The sequence below is a fragment of the Neophocaena asiaeorientalis genome, unplaced genomic scaffold, assembly GCF_003031525.2.
Source record: "Neophocaena asiaeorientalis asiaeorientalis breed wild unplaced genomic scaffold, Neophocaena_asiaeorientalis_V1.1 scaffold2, whole genome shotgun sequence".
In the NCBI taxonomy this organism is placed as follows: domain Eukaryota; kingdom Metazoa; phylum Chordata; class Mammalia; order Artiodactyla; family Phocoenidae; genus Neophocaena; species Neophocaena asiaeorientalis.
In genome coordinates this window covers 323,267-349,499 of record NW_020172182.1, presented here as the reverse complement: position 1 = coordinate 349,499, position 26,233 = coordinate 323,267, and the positions used below count along the sequence as shown (strand labels likewise).

General features: G+C 36.6%; 1 protein-coding gene across 1 annotated transcript in view; it reads right to left on the bottom strand.

The window, feature by feature from the left end:
• ADAM10 (ADAM metallopeptidase domain 10) overlaps positions 1–26,233 on the bottom strand; it is a 107,932-nt gene that overhangs the window by 25,143 nt on the left and 56,556 nt on the right. Inside the window, exons 6-9 of the mRNA XM_024761258.1 lie at positions 19,457–19,606; positions 14,694–14,786; positions 11,516–11,699; positions 2,891–3,054 (exon numbers count right to left, since the gene is read on the bottom strand). Coding sequence (XP_024617026.1) covers positions 2,891–3,054; positions 11,516–11,699; positions 14,694–14,786; positions 19,457–19,606 — 591 coding nt within the window. The remainder of the gene's footprint in view (positions 1–2,890; positions 3,055–11,515; positions 11,700–14,693; positions 14,787–19,456; positions 19,607–26,233) is intronic.

Genomic DNA, 26,233 nt, shown 5'->3' with positions numbered 1-26,233 from the left:
CAATGAGAAGCCCATGCACTGCAACGAAGAGTAGCCTCTGCTCACCACAACTAGAGAAAGCCCGAGCGCAGCAACGAAGACCCAACACGGCCAAAACTAAAACCAAATAAATTAATTTAAAAAAAAGAAGAAAGAACTATACCTAGACAAAGATTCATCTGCTCAGAGTCAATACATTAAGACTTCCATACCGAGAAACCGGAACTTGTCTCATTTATGATTACAATTCCCCACAACAAAGTTTATAAAGTGGTTAACAGCAGGTGTGCAATAAACATTTAGGATAGGATAAATAAATATAAGGGATAGAATGAACCACTCAAAGAGAAAGTAACATTGTCATAATACAGATACATGACAGGAGAGGTAAAGACAGATTTTAGATAAAGATGTCAAGGGAGACAGGCTCAGGAGTTCATGGTCTGGCTGATCTCACTATTAAATTACTTAATACATATTTACTAAGTACTGACTATCTATATGTATGGTATCATGAACAACATACACAAAGGGATGAGGTGTATTTGAGCATGACAGAATCATTATAAGTAGTCTGGTATGATAGGAAAAGATAGCAAGGTAGGCAAAAAAATGTGAACCAATTTATCCATTCAACAATAAGCAAAAAGTAATATTACATTAATGTCTTAAAAACACCTGTCCGGCAACCAGGCAGAAGACAGATTAGAAGGGAAGTGAAAAGAGAACAAACTAGATATCCTACTCCAAGTATGGCCCACAGACCAGCAGCAGCAGCATCCCATGGGAGTGTCTTAGAAAGGCAGACACTCAGGCCCGACCAAAGGCCCACTGAAATGGAATCTATACTGTAAGATCCTCAGTAATTTGTATGCACATTAAACTTTGAGAGACCCTAGACTAACGAACAGAAGAGTAGTTGGAAGGGTATGAAAATCCCCTGGTAAGGGTTGGATGAAGGTGACTGGGAGAGTCGAGGACATTTAACTGCCCTTGAAAATGCAAATTAACAAGAGTTCTCTGCTCATCTCTAAAACTTCAATTACTCTTTTTAGAAAATATCACAAAAGCAGGCAAGAGGTAGAGCGATTCAACGCATTTTAAGTACTTTATCCAAGAGTACTGATAATAATCTATCATTTTCTGATCAGAATTAGAAGAAAGACTTGCAACTTAGTGAGAGGGTACTTATATTTTACAAACTGGGGGAACATTAGATAAGAGCATTTGAGAATTTTAAGCTATGATATTACAGTTTTTTTCTAAACTCATAAAAATTTCCATTTTTACAAGTGATAAGGTACAAGTAAATGAATTTATATGCAGTTTTCAAATGAAATTTTCCCAAACTTGTTATTTTAATAAACCCCACCAAAATCACAAAGACAGAATATCTTTCAGTATTTTGTATTTCCATGTGTATTAATCTTCAGTACACTTGAAAATCAATTCAATGAACTGGGTATTAAATGATACCAAAGAACTGCTCATTTTGTCAGGTATCATAACCACATGGTGGTTATGGAAGAAAATGTCTGATTTTTTAAGAGATGCATACTGAAATGTAGAAGGGGGAATGAATTTGATTCTAACACCTTACGAAGAAAAAGAAAGAAACACAGAAAGAAGATGTGGCAAAATCCTGATGATCGTTCAATCTGAATCAGAGGTTGGCAAATCGCAGCCCACAGCCTGTTTTTATATGGCCTAAGCTAAGAATGGTTTTTCCATGTTTAAAAGATTGTAGGGCATCCCTGGTGGCACAGTGGTTGAGAGTCCGCCTGCCAATGCAGGGGACACGGGTTCGTGCCCCGGTCTGGGAAGATCCCACATGCCGCGGAGCGGCTGGGCCTGTGAGCCATGGTTGCTGAGCCTGCGTGTCCAGAGCCTGTGCTCCGCAACGGGAGAGGCCACAACAGTGAGAGGCCCGCGTACCGCCAAAAAATAAAATAAAATAAAAGATTGTAAAAAGAAAAACAACAACAAAGAAAAATATGCAACAGAGACTAAATATTGTCCCCCACACCTATTATGTTTACTAGTAGACCATGGAAAAAGTTTGCTGACACCTGTCCTGGATATGAACGGAAGACTTTGCCGTACTATTTGTCTCTACTTTTATATATGTTACAAAGTTTTCATACCGAAAGATTTTAAAAGAACAGTCTCATTCCACAGTAGAGAGAGACAAATCTAGTAAACCCCAATGCTTTAACAGAAACCAAACAAGAACCCAACAGTTTGCTAACATTCAAAATGTACTTTAAGCAATGAAAAGTGATTCTCATTAAATAAATATTTGAATGAATCATGTGCCAGGAACTATTTTTTTTAATTTTTTAAAAAAATTAATTTATTTATTTTTGGCTATGTTGGGTCTTCGTTGCTGCACGTGGGCTTTCTCTAGTTGCAGCGAGCGGGGGCAACTCTTCGTTGTGGTGCGCGGGCTTCTCATTGCGGTGGCTTCTCTTGTTGTGGAGCATGGGCTCTAGGTGCGCAGGCTTCAGTAATTGTGGCGCACGGGCTTAGTTGCTCCGTGGCATGTGGGATCTTCCTGGACAAGAGCTCGAACCCGTGACCCTTGCGTTGGCAGCCAGATTCTTAACAACTGCGCCACCAGGGAAGTCCCCCAGGCACTATTCTAAGGTCAGGGGACACAGAAGTGAATGAAACAGACAAAATTCCTTGCTTTCATAGAATTCTGGCACTGTTGTGCTTATTTTCTTATTTTAATTACAAATATTCTATCTTCCTCCTTTTCAGTATTATGGTCAAGTACATTACTGTGTTCTGACATATAAAAACTAAACATTCATGTGTACTTGTTTTCACTGTAAACAACAACAACAAAAATTAAACAACGCGAAAGATTAGTAACTTTTAAAAAATGTTATAATTAAGCAATACTTACTGGAGATCCAAAGTTATGTCCAACTTCATGAGCAAATGTAATGTGAGAGACTTTGGGGGGTACATGAGACCCATAGTTCTGAACAGTAATAATTCCAGTGTTTAAAGACTTCTTCTTACCATCTGAATAAAGCTTACTTTTTTCACATATTCCTCCAGAGCTTCCTAATTCAAAACAAAATATGGCTAAAATTAGCACCTATTTCCCCCCAAATAATTTTCTAATATATGCTGTATTAACTTGAAACATTTTATATGTATTTTGAGTCCAAAACTGGTACACATGTATATCAAATACTCAAAAGTTTCTTTGGTCCAAGGTTAGGAAGTCATTTCAAATAAAAGTTTTAATGGCACACATATATTCCCAGGGTTGAATACAAAGTCCTTATAAAATGTTCCTCTTCATAATCAAAATGTCCTCCAATTTTTCTCCCATTAATTTAGCAAAACAAATATTTAAGAGTCTGTTCAATTTAAATATTTCAGCATTTACACTGGGTCAAATCCTACACCTCTTCATCTTATAAAAAAAAAACAAACAAAATAACAACTTACATTTAAGTTAAATGAAAGTTGAACAAAATATTCTCAAAGAGATTCTGAGAAAGTCACTGCTACCAATAATAGCAGTGATGCACAAGAGCATGTGATTCACTATCCTGAGAGGCAACATACAATGTATTCTTTAAAAAAGAAAAGAATTAGTGGTCGCACAGGCTGGGGGTAGGGGAAACAGAGAGAGACTGATAGAGGTACAAACTTCCAGTTATAAGAAGAACAAGGTCTGAGGATCTAATGTGTAACACATGATGGCTACAGTTGATAACACAGTATTGTATAAATGAAATTTGCCAAGAGAATAGAACTTAAACATTCTCACACATACACAAAAAGGAAAAAGGTAAATATGTGAGGTGATGGGTGTATTAATTAACTTGGTAGGGGGAATCCTTTCACAATATACAAATACCAAATCATCACACTATGCACTTTAAATATCTTACAATTTTATTTGTCAATTATATATCTCTCAATAAAGCTTAAAAAAAAGGAAAAAATTTGTCAGTGGGTAAAAAAAAAGGGAGGAGGGAATGAAGGAGAGAAGGTGGGAAGGGAGAGAAAGCAAATGTGGCAAAATGTTAACTGATTAATCTATCAGGAGTTCACTGTATACTACTCTTGCAACCTTTGGCAAGTTTGAATTTTTTTTCAAATTAGGTTCAAAAAACTGAATTATGATTTTCCAACATGTCTTGAGGATGCTTGCAAATTTTAAAAGAAAAATCTTCATTTTTACTTATATGATACATATTAAATCATTTTGTAGTTCACCTGTTCGTTTATAGTTCCTGAACGTCAGAGCTTAATACCAAAATGAAAGTGCTTTCACATCTAAAGGCAGTTAATTTAAGAAATTAGAAAAAGAACAACAGCAAATCAGAAACTGGCTGGCCAATCATCGTCTTTATGTACACTAAACTGAGAAGACCACAGTACTTTAAATAACTATTAAAGACTTTCAGTGAGAACTTCTTTGGTTTACATTCAGATTTAAGAGGTTACTCTATTTAATTATTTTAATTAAAATATCACATGGATTAGGATATTCTGATAACTGATCAAATTATTTCAAATTAGCTTTCTACTACATACAAAGTTACAACAAAGTTATTAAACCATTTTTAAAAGTCTAACATTTATAATCCCTGATAAAGCGTATAATAGAAAGCAATTCAAAAAAGATGTACACAAATGGCATGACACTACAATTGCTGCCTTGTTCCTTTTAATATTAGAAAGTACATAGCAACAAATCATAAATTTAATGACTATTAGGATACAATTTAAGAAGGTGAAATGATAATGTGCTTTCACAGAAAACTAAGCTGAAAGGCTAAGTCATATGCAGATTTTAACCAGCAAAGGACTGAGAACCTCTACATTTAAAACTTACTACATCTTCTACACCAAAAACTGGATAGAAAGAAAACAGCAAATGATTTATGAATATGTAATATATTCTCTTAAGCTACCTCTACTTTTGAGTCCTCAGCCTTGAGTCCTAAGAACTGTTATCATTATTTCTAAAAACTAGAAAAGACAGAAATAAGCACTCTGTATGTAATAATTACAGTCTATATATTACAGTTTTAAACAAATAGTAAATTAATATACTGCCTCATCGAAGATCTGTCATATGCAAATTGGTCCAATGCAGTACTGGCAAACTTGAATTAAGCATAGAAGACTCCATGCTGCAAATCTTTGTCAGTTTAAAAAAAAATGTAAATAGCATATATTAAAAACTCTGATAATATACCTTCTGTATTTTTAAGGTCTATCTAATTTAAAGGAAGATCATACATAAACTTGAGTGTACTCTTCTGAAATATAGTCTTTATAATTCATATCTTGTTCAACATCTTAACTGCTTTTGGTTTTAATAACTATTGTTTATTTGGAAAGTTTATTACTTGCTACACAGACTAATAGCATATGTTGGAGTAATTCAGTTATACAGGAAGAAGTAAAATACTATGTCTAATATTATAAGTCATGGTTTAACTTTTTAAATACTGCAACCACTTTTGATATGCCAGAAACTCAATTAATGATATCATAAATACCTATAGCTAAGCCATAACTCAAGTTCAGTAATTGCTTTACATTGTAAATTTAATATTTTACTACATATAGTCATTACTGAAAAACAGAAATTATGTAATGAGAAGAATAAAATGTTTTTCATTTGAGTCAAAAGCAATTATTGATGGATGGATGACTCAGTGACCAACCAAGAAGTATGACATTTTTCTATCTACAGGATAGTCTGAAAGCTAGTCACAAAATATGTCTTAAACTTTAAAAAAGACTCCCCCAAAAGAAAAAAATTATAAAAACTACAGGGTAGTATAATACGTTGACAGAATCCATAAATAAAGTTTTGATGTGAGCAGGCCTAAATATCTAAAACAATAGTATCATGCTGACCATACAATATTAATCTGAGCAGTAATTTTGAAGCAGACGTTAGTACCACTCCCAGATAGGTTATTAGGAAATGTCTGAGGGTATTTCTTTATCTGTCAAGTCTGGGGAGCAGTACTCACATGTAATGGTTAGGGACCGAAGATGTTAAACATCCTCCAAGGGACAATCCAGACCTGTACAAAATGTCAATATTAAGTGTCCTCTATTCTAATGATGTAATATTTTAATGACATAATTCTCCTAGCCTTTTAATTACACTTTCAAATAGGTTAAGAATGCGAGGAATATCAAGGAGAATGGCTCAAGATGGCAGAGTAGAGGACGTGTGCTCACTCCCTCTGGCGAGAGCACCAGAATCACAACTAACTGCTGAACAATCATGGACAGGAAGACACTGGAACTGACCAAAAAAGATACCCCACATCCAAAGACAAAGGAGAAGCCACAATGAGATGGTAGGAGGGGCACAATCACAGTAAAATCAAATCCCATAACTGCTGGGTGGGTGACTCACAGACTGGAGAACACTTATACCACAGAAGTCCACCCACTGCAGTGAACGTTCTGAGCCTCACGTGAGGCTTCCCAACCTGGGGGTCTGACACAACCTGGCGGTGCAGAAGGGAGTGGCACAATATATTTAAAGTGATGAAAGGGAAGGACCTACAACCAAGATTACTCTACCCGGCAAGGATCTTATCCAGGTTTGATGGAGAAATCAAAAGCTTTACAGACAAGCAAAAGCTAAGAGAATTCAGCACCACCAAACCAGCTCTAGAACAAATGCTAAAGGAACTGGTGAATTCTATCAAACATTTAGAGAAGAGTGAACACCCATCATTATCAAACTCTTCCAAACACTTCCAGAGGAAACACTCCTAAACTCCTTCGGAGGCCGCCATCACCCTGATACCAAAACCAGACAAAGATACTACAAAAAAAGAAAATTACAGACCAGTATCACTGAGGAATATAGATGCAAAAATCCTCAACAAAATACTAGCAAACAGAATCCAAAACACATTAAAAGGATCATACACCATGATCAAATAGGATTTACCCCAGGAATGCAAGGTTAACGCATATATGTGGAACCTAGAAAAATAGTACAGATGAACCAGTTTGCAGGGCAGAAACAGAGACACAGATGTAGAGAACAAATGTATGGACACCAAGGGGGGAAAGTGGTGGTGGTGGGGGTGGGTGTGTGTGTGTGATGAATTGGGAGATTGGGATTGACATGTATAAACTAATATGTATAAAATAGATAACTAATAAGAACCTGGCCTATAAAAAAATAAATAAAATAAAATTCAAAAAAAGAAGAATATCAACTAATTAAAGTAGAAGGAATGATAAAAAAAAAAAAGAATTCGATAGGCTGTGGGTTATCTTGAGAACCTCACTTTGAGCTCTGCATGTGGTCAAATTCTAATACGTAAAATCAAACTAAAATTTCTAAACTAAGAAAAACAGGAGACAATTTCTACCAAATCAAATGTCTCAAAGAATGTTCTTTACAAATGGTCAGAGGAATACTGAATGGTTCAGGATTAGCTCTGGAGATGAACTCCAGAGCTAGCCTTTTTCAGTGACCTGGCAAAGTGAGACTATGTTCATTGGGTTAACTGATAACATTAAGAAGGATAACAGATGAGCAGAATGTGCCTTAATAAACCAAAAAATAAAGGCCCCTCAAAAAGCTGGTTAGGGGGCTTCCCTGGTGGCACAGTGGTTGAGAGTCCGCCTGCCGATGCAGGGGACACGTGTTCGTGCCCCAGTCTGGGAAGATCCCACATGCCGCGGAGCAGCTGGGCCCGTAAGCCGTGGCCGCTGAGCCTGCGCGTCCAGAGCCTGTGCTCCGCAACGGGGGAGGCCACAACAGTGTCCCCAAAAAAAAAAAAAAAAAGAATCTACTTTGTTAAGGAACCAATGTTTCGGTCTCTAAAATAAGAGGCTACTACCTGCTTAACACAGAACTGTGTTTATATAAAGAGAAGTTTAGAGTTATCTTTCTAGATTCATATTCAAGACTATCTTTGTTTTGGAGACCAGACTCCTCCCTTTTGGGGGCTCCATTCTAGGCCCGGTATAATTTCAAATGGAAGCCTCCAAGTCATCCCAGCTCACAAGCTGTTTCTACTTATTATGGAGTTGGGGCAGGAGGTACTGTTTTTCTCATTGAGGTAACTGAAGGCAGTACCCAACCACAATAAGAAATATTAAAAGAACAAATAAAAAGTAGTATTAACAAGACTTAAAGACAAGAAACCTACTATTCAAATGTTTTAACCCTCATTGCTTTTCCCAGCTTAACTGAGTCAGTGAAGAGGACTACAGCGAATAATTTGAGTAACTATTCTGTGAAAATTAACACAACAGTATCAAAACAAAATCCTTTCCACTACCATATATTTGAATAGTGAAACAGCTGCAGAGTTAAATGATACAACAGAAATTAATTAGGCCAAATAAAAATGAAAAAGATTAAGAAACAGTAAAATCACAAGCTGAACAGATCAGCTATAAAATGATATTTTAAAAAATAGTGTAACAGCAAGCATTACGAAGATCTACATGCAGAAACATGAAGTTATCAAAGGAAGGGCAAAGAGAGAAGAAATTACAATGAAAAATAAACAAGCTGAAGCAAAATGATTTACCTGCATTTATAGAGACAGAACAGACAAGGACCCCGTCTCCTAGTTCCCAAACCAGTGCTCTTCTAATTATGCCTTGACAATTACCCAAAATGATGCCTAAATAATACAGAGTAGTACTGTTTTATAACTCATCTCTCTTAAGAAAGAAGGAAATAGATTCCATCTCTGCTTAGATCCAGGAAACATTTCAACTTCTTCTTGGAAATGTCTTAGAAAGATAAAAGTAGGATGTTACATTATAATAATACCTAGTAAAATAACTACCAAATGCACAAAACCTGGAGTCAAAAGGTCCAGATTCTAGGTTCTGTGAGATACTGGGTTGTTGACAAAGTCTCTGAATCCAATCCACCTGTATAATGGAGGAAATACTACCTACACCTTATAACGGAACTGAATTAATCAGTAAGAGCAAATACATAAAGTTCCTTATAAAATAATAAAATGTAGGTGAAATAAACTCAGTTCAGGTAGTCTAAGGGCAAAGGGAAGTGAAGAAGAAAGCTGTCAAGGCAGGTATCTTATTCTAGAAAAAGTTGTGTCAAAGGAACAAAGATCCCTTCTCTGCTTCTCTGGCTTCTCGGCTTCTCTGCCAAGCCCCTCCCCAGAAGCTCTTAGAAAAAGGCTTCTGAGAGCTGGAGTTAGGGGTTTAACACAGAGTAAAGGAAGAGGGCATCAGATGAAGAACGCAATGACAAAAATACAAGTAACGTGGCCCATCATTTTCAATCCAGAACTGCTGCTTCAATAAAATAAGCACCGTTTCATAAAATAAGTGGTCCAGATATCATAAACAACTAGAAAGAAAAACTAACTCTCCCCCCAAACCCATAACCCCAGTCCAATCATGAGAAAAACATCAAAAAGACTGCAACAGAGGGGCATCCTACAACATTCCTGACCAACACTCCTCAAAATTGTCAAGGTTATAAAAAACAAGAAAAGTCTGAGAAACCATCACAGCCAAGAATTAAAGAGGCAAGACAATTAAACGTACTGTGGTATCCTGGACAAGATCTTGGAACAGAAGAAGGACCGTAGTAAAAACTAAAGAAATCTGAATAAACTATGGGCTGACTTTAGTTAACAATACTGTACCAGTATTGGTTGATTAATTGTAACAAATGTACCATACTAACGTAAGCTGTTAATAATATAGGAAGGTAGTGGAGACGACTCTATCTGCTCATTTTTTTCTATAAATCTAAAACTGTTCTAAATATACAGTCTATTTTTTTTTTTTAAAGTAGACATGAGGATATCTGAAGTTTCAGGAAAATTTGACCAAGCTCTCTCAGGACCATTACATTCTTAATGAACAACAGTCTGGAGCTGAAAATGCAAAATGGCAGAAAGTTTTTAGTCTGAGATCATCCAATCATTTGCCCAGGAGACATCTTGTGAGCAAAAATATTAAGATGGTGGTTTGCAGACTTTAGTATGCATCAGAAACACCTGGAGGGCCTCTTCAAACAAAGGCTGATGGGCTCCACACCTGGAGTTTCTGATCTAGTAGACCTGAGTGAGGCCCATGGATTTACATTTCTAACAAGTTCCCAGGTAATACAGATGCTGCTAGTCCATGGAGCACACTTCAAGAGCCACTATATTAATGGTAATATATAAAGAAAAATGAATCCCTGAGTTTCTATAGTACTTACTGATGATTAAGGAGAAGGGACTATAAACTATGTGATAAAATTATCCAACTAACCAAGGAGGGGAAAAGAAATTTCAGAATATCAAAGTTATAAAACGTGAATTATCATAGGAAAGAGTGAGTTGTACAATCTGCTGACAACGCAAGTAACACAAAACCAACACAGATCATTGTAAAGGACAAATATACAAAAATACTGCACTATGATATATGCAGCCTATGACATAAACTTGTACTTTAATGACATCATGAAATTGAGTACACTTTAAAATGTGGAAGAAAAACAAAAGCTTTGGAAACTAAAAAGGATATTCATTGCTGGCTTAAAAAAAAAGAGCAAGTATAAAAGCAAAAATACAGTATTAAAGATGTTAAATATGCATAACAAACCAAAGAATAAACTAAGAATAGAAAAGCCTGTCTTGCCCTGGATAAAGCAGAAGTTTATACTTTGAAAAAGATAGAAATTATGTATCAGAAGGAAAAACTGCTGTGTATAGCTCAGAAGGTGACAGACTACTGATCAAACTCTATATGGCAAAATTTATATTCAAGGAGTCCGGGATTCTTTCTACTCATCTTTCAATTCATCCATTTCTCTAAAGTAGGCTACTGAACTTACACTGTGACTCACAGACCCCCACCCCGACTGCAATGGCAAGGGGATTATCCCATCCGGGCTTTCTCAGTGACAGTAGCTTTCATGGCTAAGGCAGAGACCCCAGCAGAACGTGGGGCCATGCAGTCAAGCCAGTGGAGCTATGGGTACTGGGCCTCCTGCCCACATCTCTTTTCAGGCAACACTTCCCTTTTGTTAAAATAAAGGTGAGAAATAATAATAATAAAGGCAGTCTTTCTTTTCTTTCTACCTGCTATTCCTGAGTAGGATTTCTCTGCTCTTTATCTCATGGCAGAAGAAGCAAGAACACAGTTTTCCCCTTTTGACTCTAAGAACCTCTCCCCATCCCCCTACCTCCCAAAATAATTAATTACATTAACTTTTGTGAAAAAATTAATATTTTGCTTTTCAGTTTCAGAACTAAGTACCACTTTTTCCCATAAAATTATTTATTTCAGCTACAAATGTCAGGATATCTCCCTGTTAGTACTCATTTACTCATTTCAAAATAAAAAGCTGCTTCAACTATTTTTCCATTTACATTATGCTTATGAATTCTGCCTAACTCAAGATGTATACATTTAGATACTGTACAGGCATCACTTTCTCCTATACTTTGTAAAATTCAATCCATCAAGAGAACTGCTTTTCATTTCAAGTAGTAAGTCAAGACATATATAGATAAACTACCTGAAGGTGCTCCAACCCAAGCCAGACCAAGGACACCATCATCGAAATCTCGGTCTGTGAAGACATAGGCCAAACAGTAGTCATCATGATTCTGCTCAGAATTTAATTCCAGAAACTTCTCCACACCAATATTTGGAAAACGGAAGGGATTTGTAGGGTCCTTCTCATCAGCAGTTGTGTTGATCTAAAATCCAAAACAATGATTTTAACAAGCAACCAACGTTAGCAGAGCCTTAGTGTAAGTAGTATCTACCTGGACAATATGCTTGGGGCCCAAGGAAGTCAGGCCTAAATTAAAGCTTCTACAGTTATTCCCACTACCTCCATCCCTGGTCTAATCAGAGAAGCCAAAAAGGGAGGAGGGAAGGAGGGAGGGAGGAGGGAAGAAAGGAAGGATGGACGGATAGGGGAATTAAAACTGAGTGTATTACATTTCTGAGCAAGTGTTCACAGATTCCTGAACACTGAACACTTGGGATGGGAAAACAAGTTCTGCTTTCAAAATTTCCAATAAGGAAGTACAGTTTCTCAATTTAATCATTTGATGAGTCTCCTTTAGTGCTAATCTCCTACATATGATGACAAGTATGACATAAAACCCTATATTTCAGTTAATTAGTATAACATAAAAGAAATATTGAACCCAAAACTGTCAATTCAGCAGACAAATCATATTCTTGGTTCTCCTTGCCCAGAGTCATGAGTCAAGCACAACTAATTTCAAGTTCAATCTTTTCCCCTGAATGTGAGCAAGAATTTTTTTTTTCTTTGCCAATTCGTTTCTCTTACTATTTCAAGCTGAGTTCCTCCAGAATGTTTCCTTCCACACTTAGCTACTATACTCCTGGGTGCAGGTTCCTCCTTCACAATATGAAGAATAATCAGTTCTGATACCAAACTTCAACTAAAACAAAAGCTTTCATTTACTACTCATTGCTTCCTTTCAGAGACCTCTGCCTAACCTCTGAAGTCCTAGAACAATTTGGTTTTCCCCAAGTAAGTCAGAGAATTACATACAACACTGTTGGTAGAGAATAAAAAGGAATATGTATGAGAGTAAACATTGCTTAGAAGGGAAATCTCAGTCTACTGAAAATATCAGTGATAAGACTATTACAGTTAATAAAATGAAAACTATAGGTCTTTTTAGGATCCACATCCTTCAGTAAAAACCAAGGAGCTTACAAACAGGATGGTAGAAACACCACTGAAGGCAATTGCCTAAAGACAGATATGAGATCATCTGGTTTATCCATTAACAATTAACCAGAAACAATCAGTTATGGTCATCTAACACACACACACACACACACACACACACACACACACACACATCCAAAAACAAGAACACTATACATTAAAGGTAGCCCATGCTTAGAGACATGCTGCATATCGCTTTTTCCCACTAAACATAGAAATGAAATTCTCTGATACTTCTGTAATATTGGCTACAAATAAAAACTGCATCTAAATTTTAGTTACCTATATTAAAATGGGATGATTAATTTTTTCTTAATAAATTTATTTATTTAAACTAAAGTTTTAATCTCAGTTAAAGGCCTGAAAAACAACTAATCGTGTTGTGGCCTCTCCCGTTGCGGAGCACAGGCTCCAGACGCGCAGGCTCAGCAGCCATGGCTCACAGGCCCAGCCACTCTGTGATCTTCCCGGACCGGGGCATGAACCCGTGACCCCTGGATCGGCAGGCAGACTCTCAACCACTGCGCCACCAGGGAAGCCCCACATAACTCTTTTATATACATGCATCTATTCATAATGCAAATTATTTTAGTCAAACAAATGTGTTTCACTAAAATTTGTTCAGGTGTTCTCTACTTTTCACTACTTTGCATTTCATTGCTCTGTCTACTAAATAGCAATATTTATAACACTTACCACTTTTACTTGCTAATTTAAAGGTTTATATTGCTCTCAAAATACATGAAAGCAATTGATTACAAACAGTTCTTATACAGTATATCGAACCATATTTCACCTTGAGGCAATCCAATGTAATAATTAATCATGTCACTTCTAAAAGTAAGGACCACTTTCAGCTATTTTTAAAAATATATTACATGTATGTACTAAAACTATAATCTAGTCAACAATATTTTAAGAAGAATAAAAGCACAAAATATAAAGAAACCCTGTGGGGTATTCCCTGGTGGTCTGGTGGTTAGGACTCAGCGCTTTCACTGCCAAGGGCCTGGGTTCGATCTCTGGTTGGGGAACTAAGATGCCGCAAGCTACCGGCGCAGCCAAAAAAAACGCTGCACAGCCATGTAGCACAGCAAAAAATAAATAAATAAATAACATTTAAAAAAATAAAAGCCATTAAAAATAAATTTTTTTAAAATAAAGAAATCCTGTGGCAAGTACTTTTATAAAATGATGATTTTTAAAACCCAGGTTATCTAGCTTATAAACTCAGATTCTTAAAAGCTTTATACTTTGAAAGAATTCTTATTTAGAAAATTTTTGAAACAGTCCAATTTTTTAATAATAATATTTACTTATTAACAATTTATAACATTAAAACTAAGAATCAGTAGTTCTGGATCAGCATTTCTCAAAATGTGCACTGCAGGTCTTTGGAGTTTCAGCTGATGTTAATACAAAAAGGTTAAATTAGCTTAGAAAAATATGGATTTCTTTCCCAAAGGATTTCTCAAAACTTGAAATACATTAGTGTGCACTGTTAAATTTCAAGAGGAAACAGTATTAAGTGTTTTTCCAACTTCCAATTGTATTTAACCACTGTATCTATCCTTCCCTCCGCTGCAGCATCAAATGGGACACACTCTGAAATATACTGCATAAGGCAAATCTGAAGAAACTGGGGAATAATATCAGGGAGAAAAATGTCAAGTACGGTATCTGCAGTTACTTAGAGCGCTTTCTAACTGGTATGTTAATCAGACAGATAGAAAACAGTACTTTCTACCATACCTCTTCTGCAGTCCAGATTAAAGCCCTATAGATTTCATTAAGTCATAAACCCAAGTATCCCCTCTGTGTGTGTGTAAAACCCAAGAGTAAAGCTAACCTGCATCAGCACATACAATTTATTTAATGCATGAAGATGAAGTAAAAGTCAAGTATTTTTCTTTCTGTAAACATGATCCTTATTGTTTCTCTTTCTTAATGTTCTTAACTACTGAAATTCCTTACTTACTCTTATGCGTTTCACCATGAAACTGATATTACGGATTCCAGAGAAGTCTGTGGTCTGGTAAATTGTATCAATCGCTTTAACATGACTGGATATCTATTGATTAAAAAAAAAAGACATTTTAGAGGCAATGTTGAAATGTGAAAAAGACTGTGAATTTCCATTTCCCAAATCAAGAATTATTCATATTCCACCACATTCAAAATTTAAAATGTCAATATCATATACTAGATGAAAGGATGAAAAAGATTAGTGAGCTGGAACTGAGAAGGGAAATTCAGTGACTTTTCCATATTTTTCTCTGGCCAAAACCAAACATGTACTCTTGCCTCAATCATATACTGGGTTGGCCAAAAAGTCCCTTTGGTTTTTAAGTAAAGATAAAAGACATTTTTCATTTTCACCAAGAACTTTATTGGACGATGTATTCACCATTTTGTTCCACTACCTTCTGCCATTTTTCAGGCAACTTCATAATTCCATTCCCAAAACTTTTTATCTTTTCAAGCAAAGAACTGTTCCAGGTACCTTTTACAGTCTTCCAGGGAACTGAAATTTTTTCCATTAAGAGAATTTAGTAAAGACCAAAATAAATGGAAATCTGAAGGTGCACATAAATGGAAATCTGAAGGGGATGAATCAGAACTTCCCAGCCAAGCTGTAACAGTTTTTGCCTGGTCATCAAAAAAACATGCAGTCTTGTGTTATCCTGATGGAAGATTCTGTGTTTTTTGTTGACTAATTCCGGACGCTTTTTGTCGAGTGCCACTTTCAGTTGGTCTAGCTGGGAGCAGTACTAGCTGGAATTAATCGTTTGGTTTTCTGTTAGGAGCTCATAATAGAGGACTCCCTTCCAATCCCACCATCTACACAACATCACCTTCTCTGGACAAAGACCGGCCTTTTTTTTTTTTTTTTTTTTTTTGCGGTACGCGGGCCTCTCACTGTTGTGGCCTCTCCCGTTGTGGAGCACAGGCTACGGACGCGCAGGCTCAGCGGCCATGGCTCACAGGCCCAGCCGCTCCGCGGCATGTGGGATCCTCCCACACCGGGGCACAAACCCATGTCCCCTGCATCGGCGGTTGGACTCTCAACCACTGCGCCACCAGGGAAGCCCTCGAAGACCGGCCTTTGGTGTGGTTGGTGGTGGTTCATTTTGCTTGCCCCACGATCTCTTCCGTTCCACATTATTGTACAGCAGGGGTCCCCAACCCCTGGGCCGCGGACCAGTAGTGGTCCTCGGCCTGTTAGGAACTGGGCCGCACAGCAGGAGGTGAGCAGTGGGCGAGCAAACGAAGCTTCATCTGCGGCTCCCCATCACTCACATTGCCGCCTGACCCATCTCCCCGACCCCCATCCGTGGAAAAACTGTCTTCCACAAAACCAGTCTCTGGTGCCAAAAAGGATGGGGACCGCTGTTGAACAGTATCCACTTTTCACTGCCCGTCACAATTTGTTTTAAAAAAAACAGGACGTTTTCGTTACGTTTAAGTAGAGAAACACATGCGGAAATACGGGCAAGAAGGTTTTTTTCGCTCAACTTTCGTGGAACCCAAACATCAAAGCTATTAACATAACCGAGCTGGTACAAATGATTTTCAGTGCTTGATTTGGATATTTTGAATATGTCTGCTATCTCCCACGTGGTATAACGTTGATTGTTCTCAATTAATGTCTCGATTTGATTGCTATGAACTTCAACTGGTCTACCTAACCGCGGAGCATCGTCCAGCGAGAAATCTCCAGCACGAAACTTTGCAAACCACTTTTGACACGTTTGATCAGTCACAGCACCTTCTCCATACACTACACAAATCTTTTTTCGCGTTTCAGCTGTGTTTTTACCTTTCATGAAATAATAAAGCATAATATGCCAAATGTTTTTCTTCCATCTTCAATATTAAAATGGCTACACAAAAATTCACCAATTTTGATAAGTTACACAAAAATTCACCAATTTTGATAAGTTTTTTTTTAATGCATGCTGATCTGACAGCTGTCACAATACAATCTAACAAAATTGTTTCAAATGAAATTAAAGACAATTAAGCACTACTAGTGACATCTTATGGAAAAAACTGAACGAACTTTTTGGCCAACCCAGTAAAACTTGGTTTCCTCAATTCCATCCTGCAATGTCATACCTCCATGCCTTTTCGCATGCTGCTTCCTTATGCCTAGGGTATCTACCCCTTAGACTCAGCTGAAACATCTTCTGTGAATATCTCCCTGATAATATCAGGACACTCAGTCAGTCTCTGACTTTAGTCTTTCCATTGATGCAATAGTACATATTCTGTAAGTTTTGTCCACCATTTACTATATGGTAGGCGCTGTTTTAGGTGCTGGAGGTACAGGGGTAAACAAAATTGAGAAGGTCCCTATAAATTTACAGATTTATTCTAGAGGGGGAGGAAGGGAAGGAAGTAATACAAATATAAATAACATACATTCAGATTTTGCTAAATTCTAAGAAGAGGTAAACAGGGTGAGAGAACACAAAAAGATCCTCTTTTTCCTAGCTGACTCCCAACTTAACTCTCTGGCTTCTAAACCACTCTATATACAACCTTCCCATCTTCATTTACAAAAAGCACTCTTGCTACCACTTATGTGAAAACATGCATATATATATATAGGTTCAAAACTATTTTCAAAGAAATTATATAAACGTAAATAGTCAAGTAAAAGCATTAACAATAATAATTTCAAAAGTAGCCCTAGTTGCCAAACAATGATAAAGAATACCATAACACTGCTGATAAAGTCCATTATAAATCTGCTATCTACCCTCAGCTTGGCCTAGCAATCCCTTATCCAATTCTCACTGTTCCTTCTCCACCCCCAACAGTGGTAGTTCAAACATTTTTCCACAGATGACTGATCAGACATCTTACTTTACTGAGGGTTCATCTTGATCACCTGCTCTTTTAACCTTCAAACTTTTCTTTCTTTCTTTTTTAATATTTATTTATTTGGTTGCGCCGGGTCTTAGTTGTGGCAGGCGGGCTCCTTAGCTGCAGCATGCATGTGGGATCTAGTTCCCTGACCAGGGATCAAACCAGGGTCCCCTGCATTGGGAGCATGGAGTCTTATCCATTGCGCCACCAGGGAAGTCCCCAAACTTTTCTATCTTTATGCATTTCTATCTCCCTCAAATGGTAACTCTTCCTTAAAGAGTAACTTTTCTATATTCTTAACCCCAATCTTTACTGGATCTTCAAGGACATTGTTTCTCATCAGTTTTTATTTCTCATATCTAACTAACACTGCTTCTCTACTGGATCATTTTCCTCTTCTGACCAACTTCTCAAGTATCCCCCTTTCACTCAAATATTCCATATTATTCCTGACACCATTTTTTTTCTGTTTTTCACATCTCTTGAAACCCTAACTGCTCCTGCCAACCCATTCCTTATTGTTCACAATGTTTCTACCCTCACAACTTTATTGAGAGCTTGCTTAAAGTCCATCAATAATATTCTAATAACTAAAAAGCAGCTAACCTTTATAATCATTCTTTCTTTTTTTCAGCATTACTGAGGTATAAATGACAAATAAAATGTAAGATATTTAAAGTGTACGTCATGATTTGACATACATATAAAATATACATTGTATATCTGACATACATATACATCGAGTTAATTACTTTGTAGTCATTCTCTTTGGTATCTCCACATATGACTCTATTGGTTATGCATTTTGTTGTGAAACTTTGCTTATTCCTCGGCTAATCCTATTTTATCTCCTACCTCTTTAACTATTATATTTTAGCCCATAGCTTCTCTTTGTCATCCTATTCATTATAAACAGATTTTATCTCCCAGTTCCTTCCCTTTTGATTTCATTCTCTCTCCTTATTTTAACTATCTCTTTTGCACCCTTAAATTCCATGCAGAAAGCTCAAGGCTAACCTCTCCCAAGCTCCAGTTCTACATTTTCAATACCCTATCATCACATGTACATGGGCTTTTAAACGTGTCTAAAAGTAAGTTCATCACCACCAACAAAATTAGTTTACCATTTATACTAATGACACCTCCACCCTCTCAGTCTCAAATCCTTGGACTCAAAATGCATTCATCAAACTCTCACTGGATACCTTCAAAATGAAGGATATTTTGGGCTTCCCTGGTGGTGCAGTGGTTGAGAGTCCGCCTGCCGATGCAGGGGACGCGGGTTCGTGCCCTGGTTCAGGAAGATCCCACATGCCGCGGAGCGGCTGGGCCCGTGAGCCATGGCCGCTGAGCCTGCGCTCCGCAATGGGAGAGGCCACAGCAGTGAGAGCCCCGTGTACCGCAAAAAAAAAAAAAAAAAAAGGATATTTTGAAGAGTGTCTCCGAAAAATTTATACTTCAATAAGACACAAATGCAGATAGTAATGTAATTTAGAAAGTGTTAAGTATAAGGAGAACACAGAATAGAAATTAAAGATTCTTATTTGAAAGACTCTTCTACCTTTCCCTCCTTTAAGACCACAAATGACAATTTGACCCTCTCTTCCAAGCTAAGCTCCCAGTGTCATCTCCTTCATGAAATCATTTTCTTACATCTCTCTTTAGAATGACACTAAAATATCCTAACTGGTCTTTCAGTTATTTGTGTTCTTATCTTACATATTTTCTCGTATCACAATTGAAAATACATACTCTTTCTTTTTCCAAAATGAGATATGCACTAACTTTAATTTTTAGAGGAATATACAGGTATAATGAAACAATATGAGAATATGAAAACTAAAATAGTAGCAAAATTATAAATACCTGGGCAATCACAGCCTCTCGTGTTCCATAATATTTAAAAAACAGATGATCAGTCTGAATATAAAGCTGACAAGTATTTTTTTCAGCTGAAGTTGTACGTTTTTTCCTCAGGAGTTCTGGACCGTTAATAGCATGTTCTTCTTGAGGTGTCTATATGTCAAAAAGAGTCATTTCTAATCATCAGTATGCTTCACTGTTATAATTTTATATAGTTAAGAATACACGTTATAAACAATTTCACTTCCTACTTTATTATGTAAGACCATAGGTATTTCCTTGCACTGTTAAAAATTCTTCATAAACACCACTTTCAGTCTCATAACATTCTACTATATAGATGACTTATTTATTCAAGCAATTCTTTAACTTTGAAACATTTTCAAAACATACTGTTTAATACGTAAATATAAAGCAAGTCTTACAGTAGTTTACAATACTTTGATGTCTTCCTCTACCTCACCTCTAATACCCAATCTATCACGCAGCCCTGTCAGATTTAGCTTCTAAATACTTAGGGCATCTGCCGATTACCTCTAGCTCCATCACATTAGCCCAAGCCACCATCACTTATTACCTAGAGTATTGCAATCTGAGCGATGGGAATCTACCTCTATCCACTTCTGGCCTTCAATCTAATCTTCATACTGCAATCCTTTCAAAAAACAATTTTGAAAATATTACCCACCTGCATTTGTATTTCATTGATTTCCTATGGCTCTAAGGATAAAGTCGTAAACCCTTTATATGCACCACCCAGTCAGCACTGCAGACTCTACTTACCTGTCCAGTTTCGTCCCATTCCATATTACTTCACAGAGAGACCCTACTACATTACCCAACTCTAGCTCTCTGTGCTACAGCTACATAGGCCTTCTTTCCAACCCTCCAACACACGGTCTGCATCCTGTCAGTCTTTTGCACATGGTGATGCTGTCTCTCCTGATCTAGTTAACTTCTTTTCTTCAGACTTAGCAAAGACCAATTCACCCATCATACCACCTCACAGAACCATGTACCCATGTCCTTTACAGCTTATCATGTGGTTATTTGTTTATTTTCTGTCCCCAGCCCACCACCATTACTTCAACCACTAGAATGAGAGTTCTGGAAAGAAGAAATTATCTCGGTGTTTGCGTCTCACTATACTGCTATCAGCTAACACACACTTCACAGGCAAACAGTAGACACTCAATAAGTATTTGTTTAAATAATTAACACTGCTATTGAATCCAAGCACTTAAACATTTGTTGACATCTAAAAGCACCACGTTAAGTGAATTTTGATGACAGAGTAATAGAGAATTCAACTTAAATTAATTAAATTTTAAGCCACAATTCCAAATTTACACTCACATTTTATAATTTCCTTCTCCCTTGACAACTCCATGTTTGACTGTTCTCTTAGTTACTGTCTTCATTGTACTTTTATCTATTTTCGCTCAGTACATCATTCTAGGATGGCAGTTACTGTTTCAGCACATTCCATTGTCTTCTGGTTTCAACTGTTTCCAATGAGAAATGAGCTGTCATTTTTACTGTTGCTTCTCTGAAGGTGACTAGACTTTTTTTATTGGTTGCTTTTAAGAGTATATTCTTTGGTTTTTAGACTTCTCTAATATTCTGCTAGTGTTATTTTCTCTGTGAAAGACTTTTCCTGCGCTAATTACACGGTTTACTAAATTTGTTGTTTGATATTCTCTGTCATATGTGGAATTCTCAGCCACCATCTGTCCCTGTTTCAGTCTCATTTTTTCTCCTTCTGAGATATCAATTACACATACTTTAGACCTTTTTAATGTATCACCTATGTCTCTTAAAGCTCTTTTCTGTATTTTCTACACTTTTGTTTCTAAGTGGTTTACCCTATTTTTTTATGACGTACTATTCAGGTCTAAGCCCGTCAAATTCTTCGTTTCTGTTGTTATATTTTTCAATTCTAGAATTTCCATTAGGTTCTTTTGTTCATTTTCAATTTTCTGCTGAAATTTTTAATTTCCTCTTTATGTACTTGAACATATTATAAAGTCTGTATCTGTATCTGGTCATTTCATTATTCACATACCTTTAGGTTGTTTACATGTCTGACACCCCAGCTATACTGTAAGCTCTCTGAGGGTGTATACCTGTCATTTATTCTTGAATGGCTAATGTTTGATAAATAATTTTTTCCCTCTCACTCTTCCATCATGTTGTCTCATTTGCTGATTATTTTGAACTGAGTGCTGATTATTTTGAACTGAGTGCCAGACAATGTGCATGGAAAACCATAGATATAATCTGAGGCTTCAAGTAATGATATCTTTCTCAAGAGAAGATCTGTTTTCACTTCTGGCAGGCAATGAGCCTTGGTGCACTAGTAATCCTTGATTACCTTAATCCAATCAGAGATTAAGAAGATGTGGTGTGAAACTTTAACCCCTGTGAGGGGAGGCAGAACACTTTCTGATTCACCCTTACTTCTAGGGAGCAGCCCTTCATTCAACATCCCAACCTGAAGTCCCCAAATAGTATTTTTATCTTTAGCCTCAAGAATCTGGAGGGTTCTATTCAGCTTTTCAGTCTCTTAGCTACCTCCTCAGGAACTGGAAGATACAGCTAAAGAAAAGGTAGCCCCAAACGTCAGGCTCACCTTCCTAAGTGCCCTCTTTTTTCCCTAAGATCTGGTCCCACACTTCTTCACAGCTTTGTTATCTCTCCAATGCCTTCTAACAAATACACACACATGCAGACACAAACATAACATATTTTTTAAAATATTCATATTTTGAGGTCAGGTTGGTCTCTATTAGTTGTTCTAAACAGGAGAAGGACTACTTCTCTATTTCTTGACAACAATATTCTGTCCATGTTATGAATTGTGAATATTGTCTCAAAGTTTATCACTGTCTTCACTTTAAGGTGTCCTTTACTCTTAATTTTCATAGAGTGAAATACATCAATTCTTTAATAGTCAAAGATTCCATGCCTTATTCAAAGTGTTTCTCTACTTCAAAATACAAAATATTTTTTAATGTCTTCTTTTGTCAAGTGTCTTTTCAAATGCTTTTGCCTTTTTTTTTTTTTTTTTTGCTGTACGCGGGCATCTCACTGTCGTGGCCTCTCCTGTTGCGGAGCGCAGGTTCCAGACGCACAGGCTCAGCAGCCATGGCTCACGGGCCCAGCCGCTCCATGGCATGTGGGATCTTCCCAGACCGGGGCACGAACCCGTGTCCCCTGCATCAGCAGGCGGACTCTCAACCACTGCGCCACCAGGGAAGCCCTGCCCATTTTTTAATTGAAGTTTGACCGTTTTTTAAAAACTGAGTTATAAGAGTTCTTGTTATATTCTGGAAAAGCCTTCTGTCAGATATATGTACTGCTGACATTTTTCTCACAGTCTGTGGCTTCTTTTTACATTTTCTTAACTGTATCTTTTGAGAAGTTTTTAATTTTGACAAAGTCGAGTTCATAATTTTTTTCGGCAGGGTATTTTCGTGTCCTAAGAAATTGTTGTCTATTCCAAAGTCACAAAAATTTCCTCCATGTTTTTATCTAGAAGTTTACGTTTTAGCTTTAAGCATACAGATTTATTAACCGTTTTGAGTTTATTTTTGTATAAGGTGTAATGGTATAAGTTGAGGTTCTTTTTTTTTATGGATATTCAATTGTTCCAGTACTATCTGTCAGACTGCTCTTTCGTCCTTTAAATTACCTTGGGACTTTTGTGAAAATCAACTGGCCAAATGGATATGGACTCTCGATTCTGTTCCATGACCTGTAAGTCTATCCTGAGGTCAAGATGACACTATCTTGATTACTGTAGCTTTATAGTAAATCTCAAAATCAGGTAGTATAAGTCCTCTAGCTTTTGTTCTTTTTTGAAAATTGTTTTGGCTATTCTAGGTCCTTTACATTTCCATATAACTTTGAAAATCTGCTTGTCAATTACTAGATAAATCCCCACTAGGGGATTATATTTGGTTCTTTTATTATAATTACTATTCTCTTTGTTTTCATAGTTTTTTGAACACATTAATATTAGTTGTTTCAAAGCCCTCATGTGCTAATGCCTGTAATTTCTAGTCTGCTTCTATCTGGGTGGTATTTTGTTCTGATTATGGATCACCTTTTCCAACTTCTCAAGCTTCTGGTCATCTAGCAATGTTTTCTGAACATCTGACGTTCTGCATGCTACATCGTTGAGTATCTGCATTCAGTGTCTTTCTTTAACAAGTATTATTGAGCTTTGCTCTGACAGGCAACTAATTTACTTGAAAATCACCTTGATCTTTCTGAAGCTTGGTTTTTCAGCTTAGTTAGGACAGGTCTGGAGTAGCCTTTAGTCTAGGGTGAGATTAGCCTACTCCAAGCATGGCTTGGGATCTCTACAAAGTACAATTTCTGATTGTTGTTTCAGTTCATAGATTCCTCAGTAGTTTTTCTTTCTCAGGTAGTTTTCTCATAGAATCTCACCCTGTGCATGCACAGCTTAGAATCCGGCTAAGATTCAAGGCGACACCTGTGCAGATACCTAGAGCTTTTTTTCAGCATAGCTCTCTCCTCTCAGGTACTATGTCCATAAATCCAGATACCTCAGTCTTCCAGAACCTGAACGTATCTCTTCAATTGTGCAACAGCGCTGTGCACTTCTTACTCTTCTTGAAATGCCCTTCATTGTGCCATTCCTAAAATTTTGCCTCCAGTCAAAAAGTCAGGGAAATCACAGAGATACTTATTTCTCCTCTCTCAGGTATCTCAATCCTGTACTGCCTGTTGGCCAATATTTGAAAACAATTGTTTCTTTTTTCTGTTGTTGTTCTTGTTTTGTTTTCCAGTCGTTTTTTGCAGGATGGCTAGTTGGATACCAGTTACTCTATCACAGCTAGAAAGGGAAATCTCCACTTACTTGTTCTAAGAGTTTCAAAGTTTTCGTTTTAGTACTTTATAGAGTTTTGTTTTGTTTTAAATATAATGTGAGATGAAGATCCAACTTCATTTTTTCCAAATGGATAAACATTTTCTCTGGCTCCATTTATTCAATAGTCTCTATTTTCCTCCCTGATTTGAGATTTCACCTCTACTACATAACAAAGTTTCATATATGTATGGATCTGTTCCTGAGCACTCAATTTTATTCCTCTGGTCAATTTGTACATCCCTAAGCTGAAAGTACACTCTCAATTACTAGAGTCAGTCTTAATATCTTCCAGGGTAAATCTCTCTTTCCTGTTCATCACCTTCAGATGGGCCTCATTTCTTCTTAGCCTTCACTTTTCCTTGTAACATTTTAGACCCATCAAGTGCTGTGAAAAATCATGTTGTAATTTGTATGGAATTGCACTGAATCTACAAATCAATATGGGGAAATTAATGTTTTTATATTAGGTATTATGTTCCATTTTATATAGTATATCTCTCCATAATAAAATCAATCATCTGTAATATTTCTTATAAAATTTTGTAATTTTCCTTATACAGGTCTTATAATTCGTTGTTACATTTATTCTTTGATACATAATATTCTTGATATTATTTTTAATGGTGCCCTTTCTTACATGACATTTCTGGTGGTCTGCTGCTGATATAAAAAAAATACAACCTACATTTGTATATTAAATGTTGTGTCTAGCCACTGTTAAACTGTATTATATCTAGCAATCTATACTATCAGCCTCTCTATCCACATTGCCGATACCTTAGTACAAGCCACTATCACTTCTCAACTGAATAACTGCAACAACTCGTAATTAGTCTCCTTGTCTCTAGTTTTGCACCTCACTCTGAAGTTAAGAATTCTTTACTGGTCTTGCTATCTCTCTGGCCTTGTATATACTGTTCCTCCTCTTTCCATCTCTTCATGGTCAACCTAACTTCTGCTTTTTCTTTCAGTTTCTGATTATTGTCCTCAAACACTTGCAAGGCTAGGTTAACTAGTCTTCTTGTGTGTAGAATATCACTCTTTGCTTAATCTTCTTCCATTTCTTACTATCTTCAATTTTTCTGTGTCTCCAATTAAACTAAAAACTTTGTGAGGACAAGTCTTCATCTTAATTTCCACATATTCCCAGAACCTATCACAGATGTTCTGACATATGGGAGATCAATACAAAATTGTTCAATGAATACAAGAATAAAATCTCACTTAGACTTAAAAGACCCATTCGAAATGGTATTATTTATGCCATTTTGCAGATCAAGAAACATACAAATCTGCATTTGTGACTCAAGAAATGTTAATCCATGCTACTACTTTTAGAACGGATGTTCAAAATATATGATGTTTTATTATAAAAATAAAATTTTTTTAATTTTAAACTTGTGTTTTAAATAACCATAAAACTACCACCTATAAATGAAATAAAGGAGGTCAAAAAAAGAATAAAACGTCAACAGTCAATGGCAGAAAAACTCACAATTAAAATATCAAAAGTATGATGATTTTTATTAGGGTAACTAACCATCTTGGTTTGCTTAGAGACACATAATTTTCAATGTTAAACTGGAGAAGTCTCAGGCAAACCAGGGGGAAGTTGGTCACTCTAATTTTCATATTAATACAAACACATTTATACAAAATACATGTTCAGACTGGATATTTTTAAATTTTATGATAAAACATGTAAGAGAATATTTTGGACACGTTATGCTTTTTGGGTCATGCAGATTTGTACTCAAATTGCAGCATCACACCTTTATTATAAGCAAGTTACTTGGCCTCTTTGAGCATTAAAAAATATAAATATTTCCTGACGGCAGTATAAATCTTTTAGAAATCCTAGAACATACATTTTTAATGCA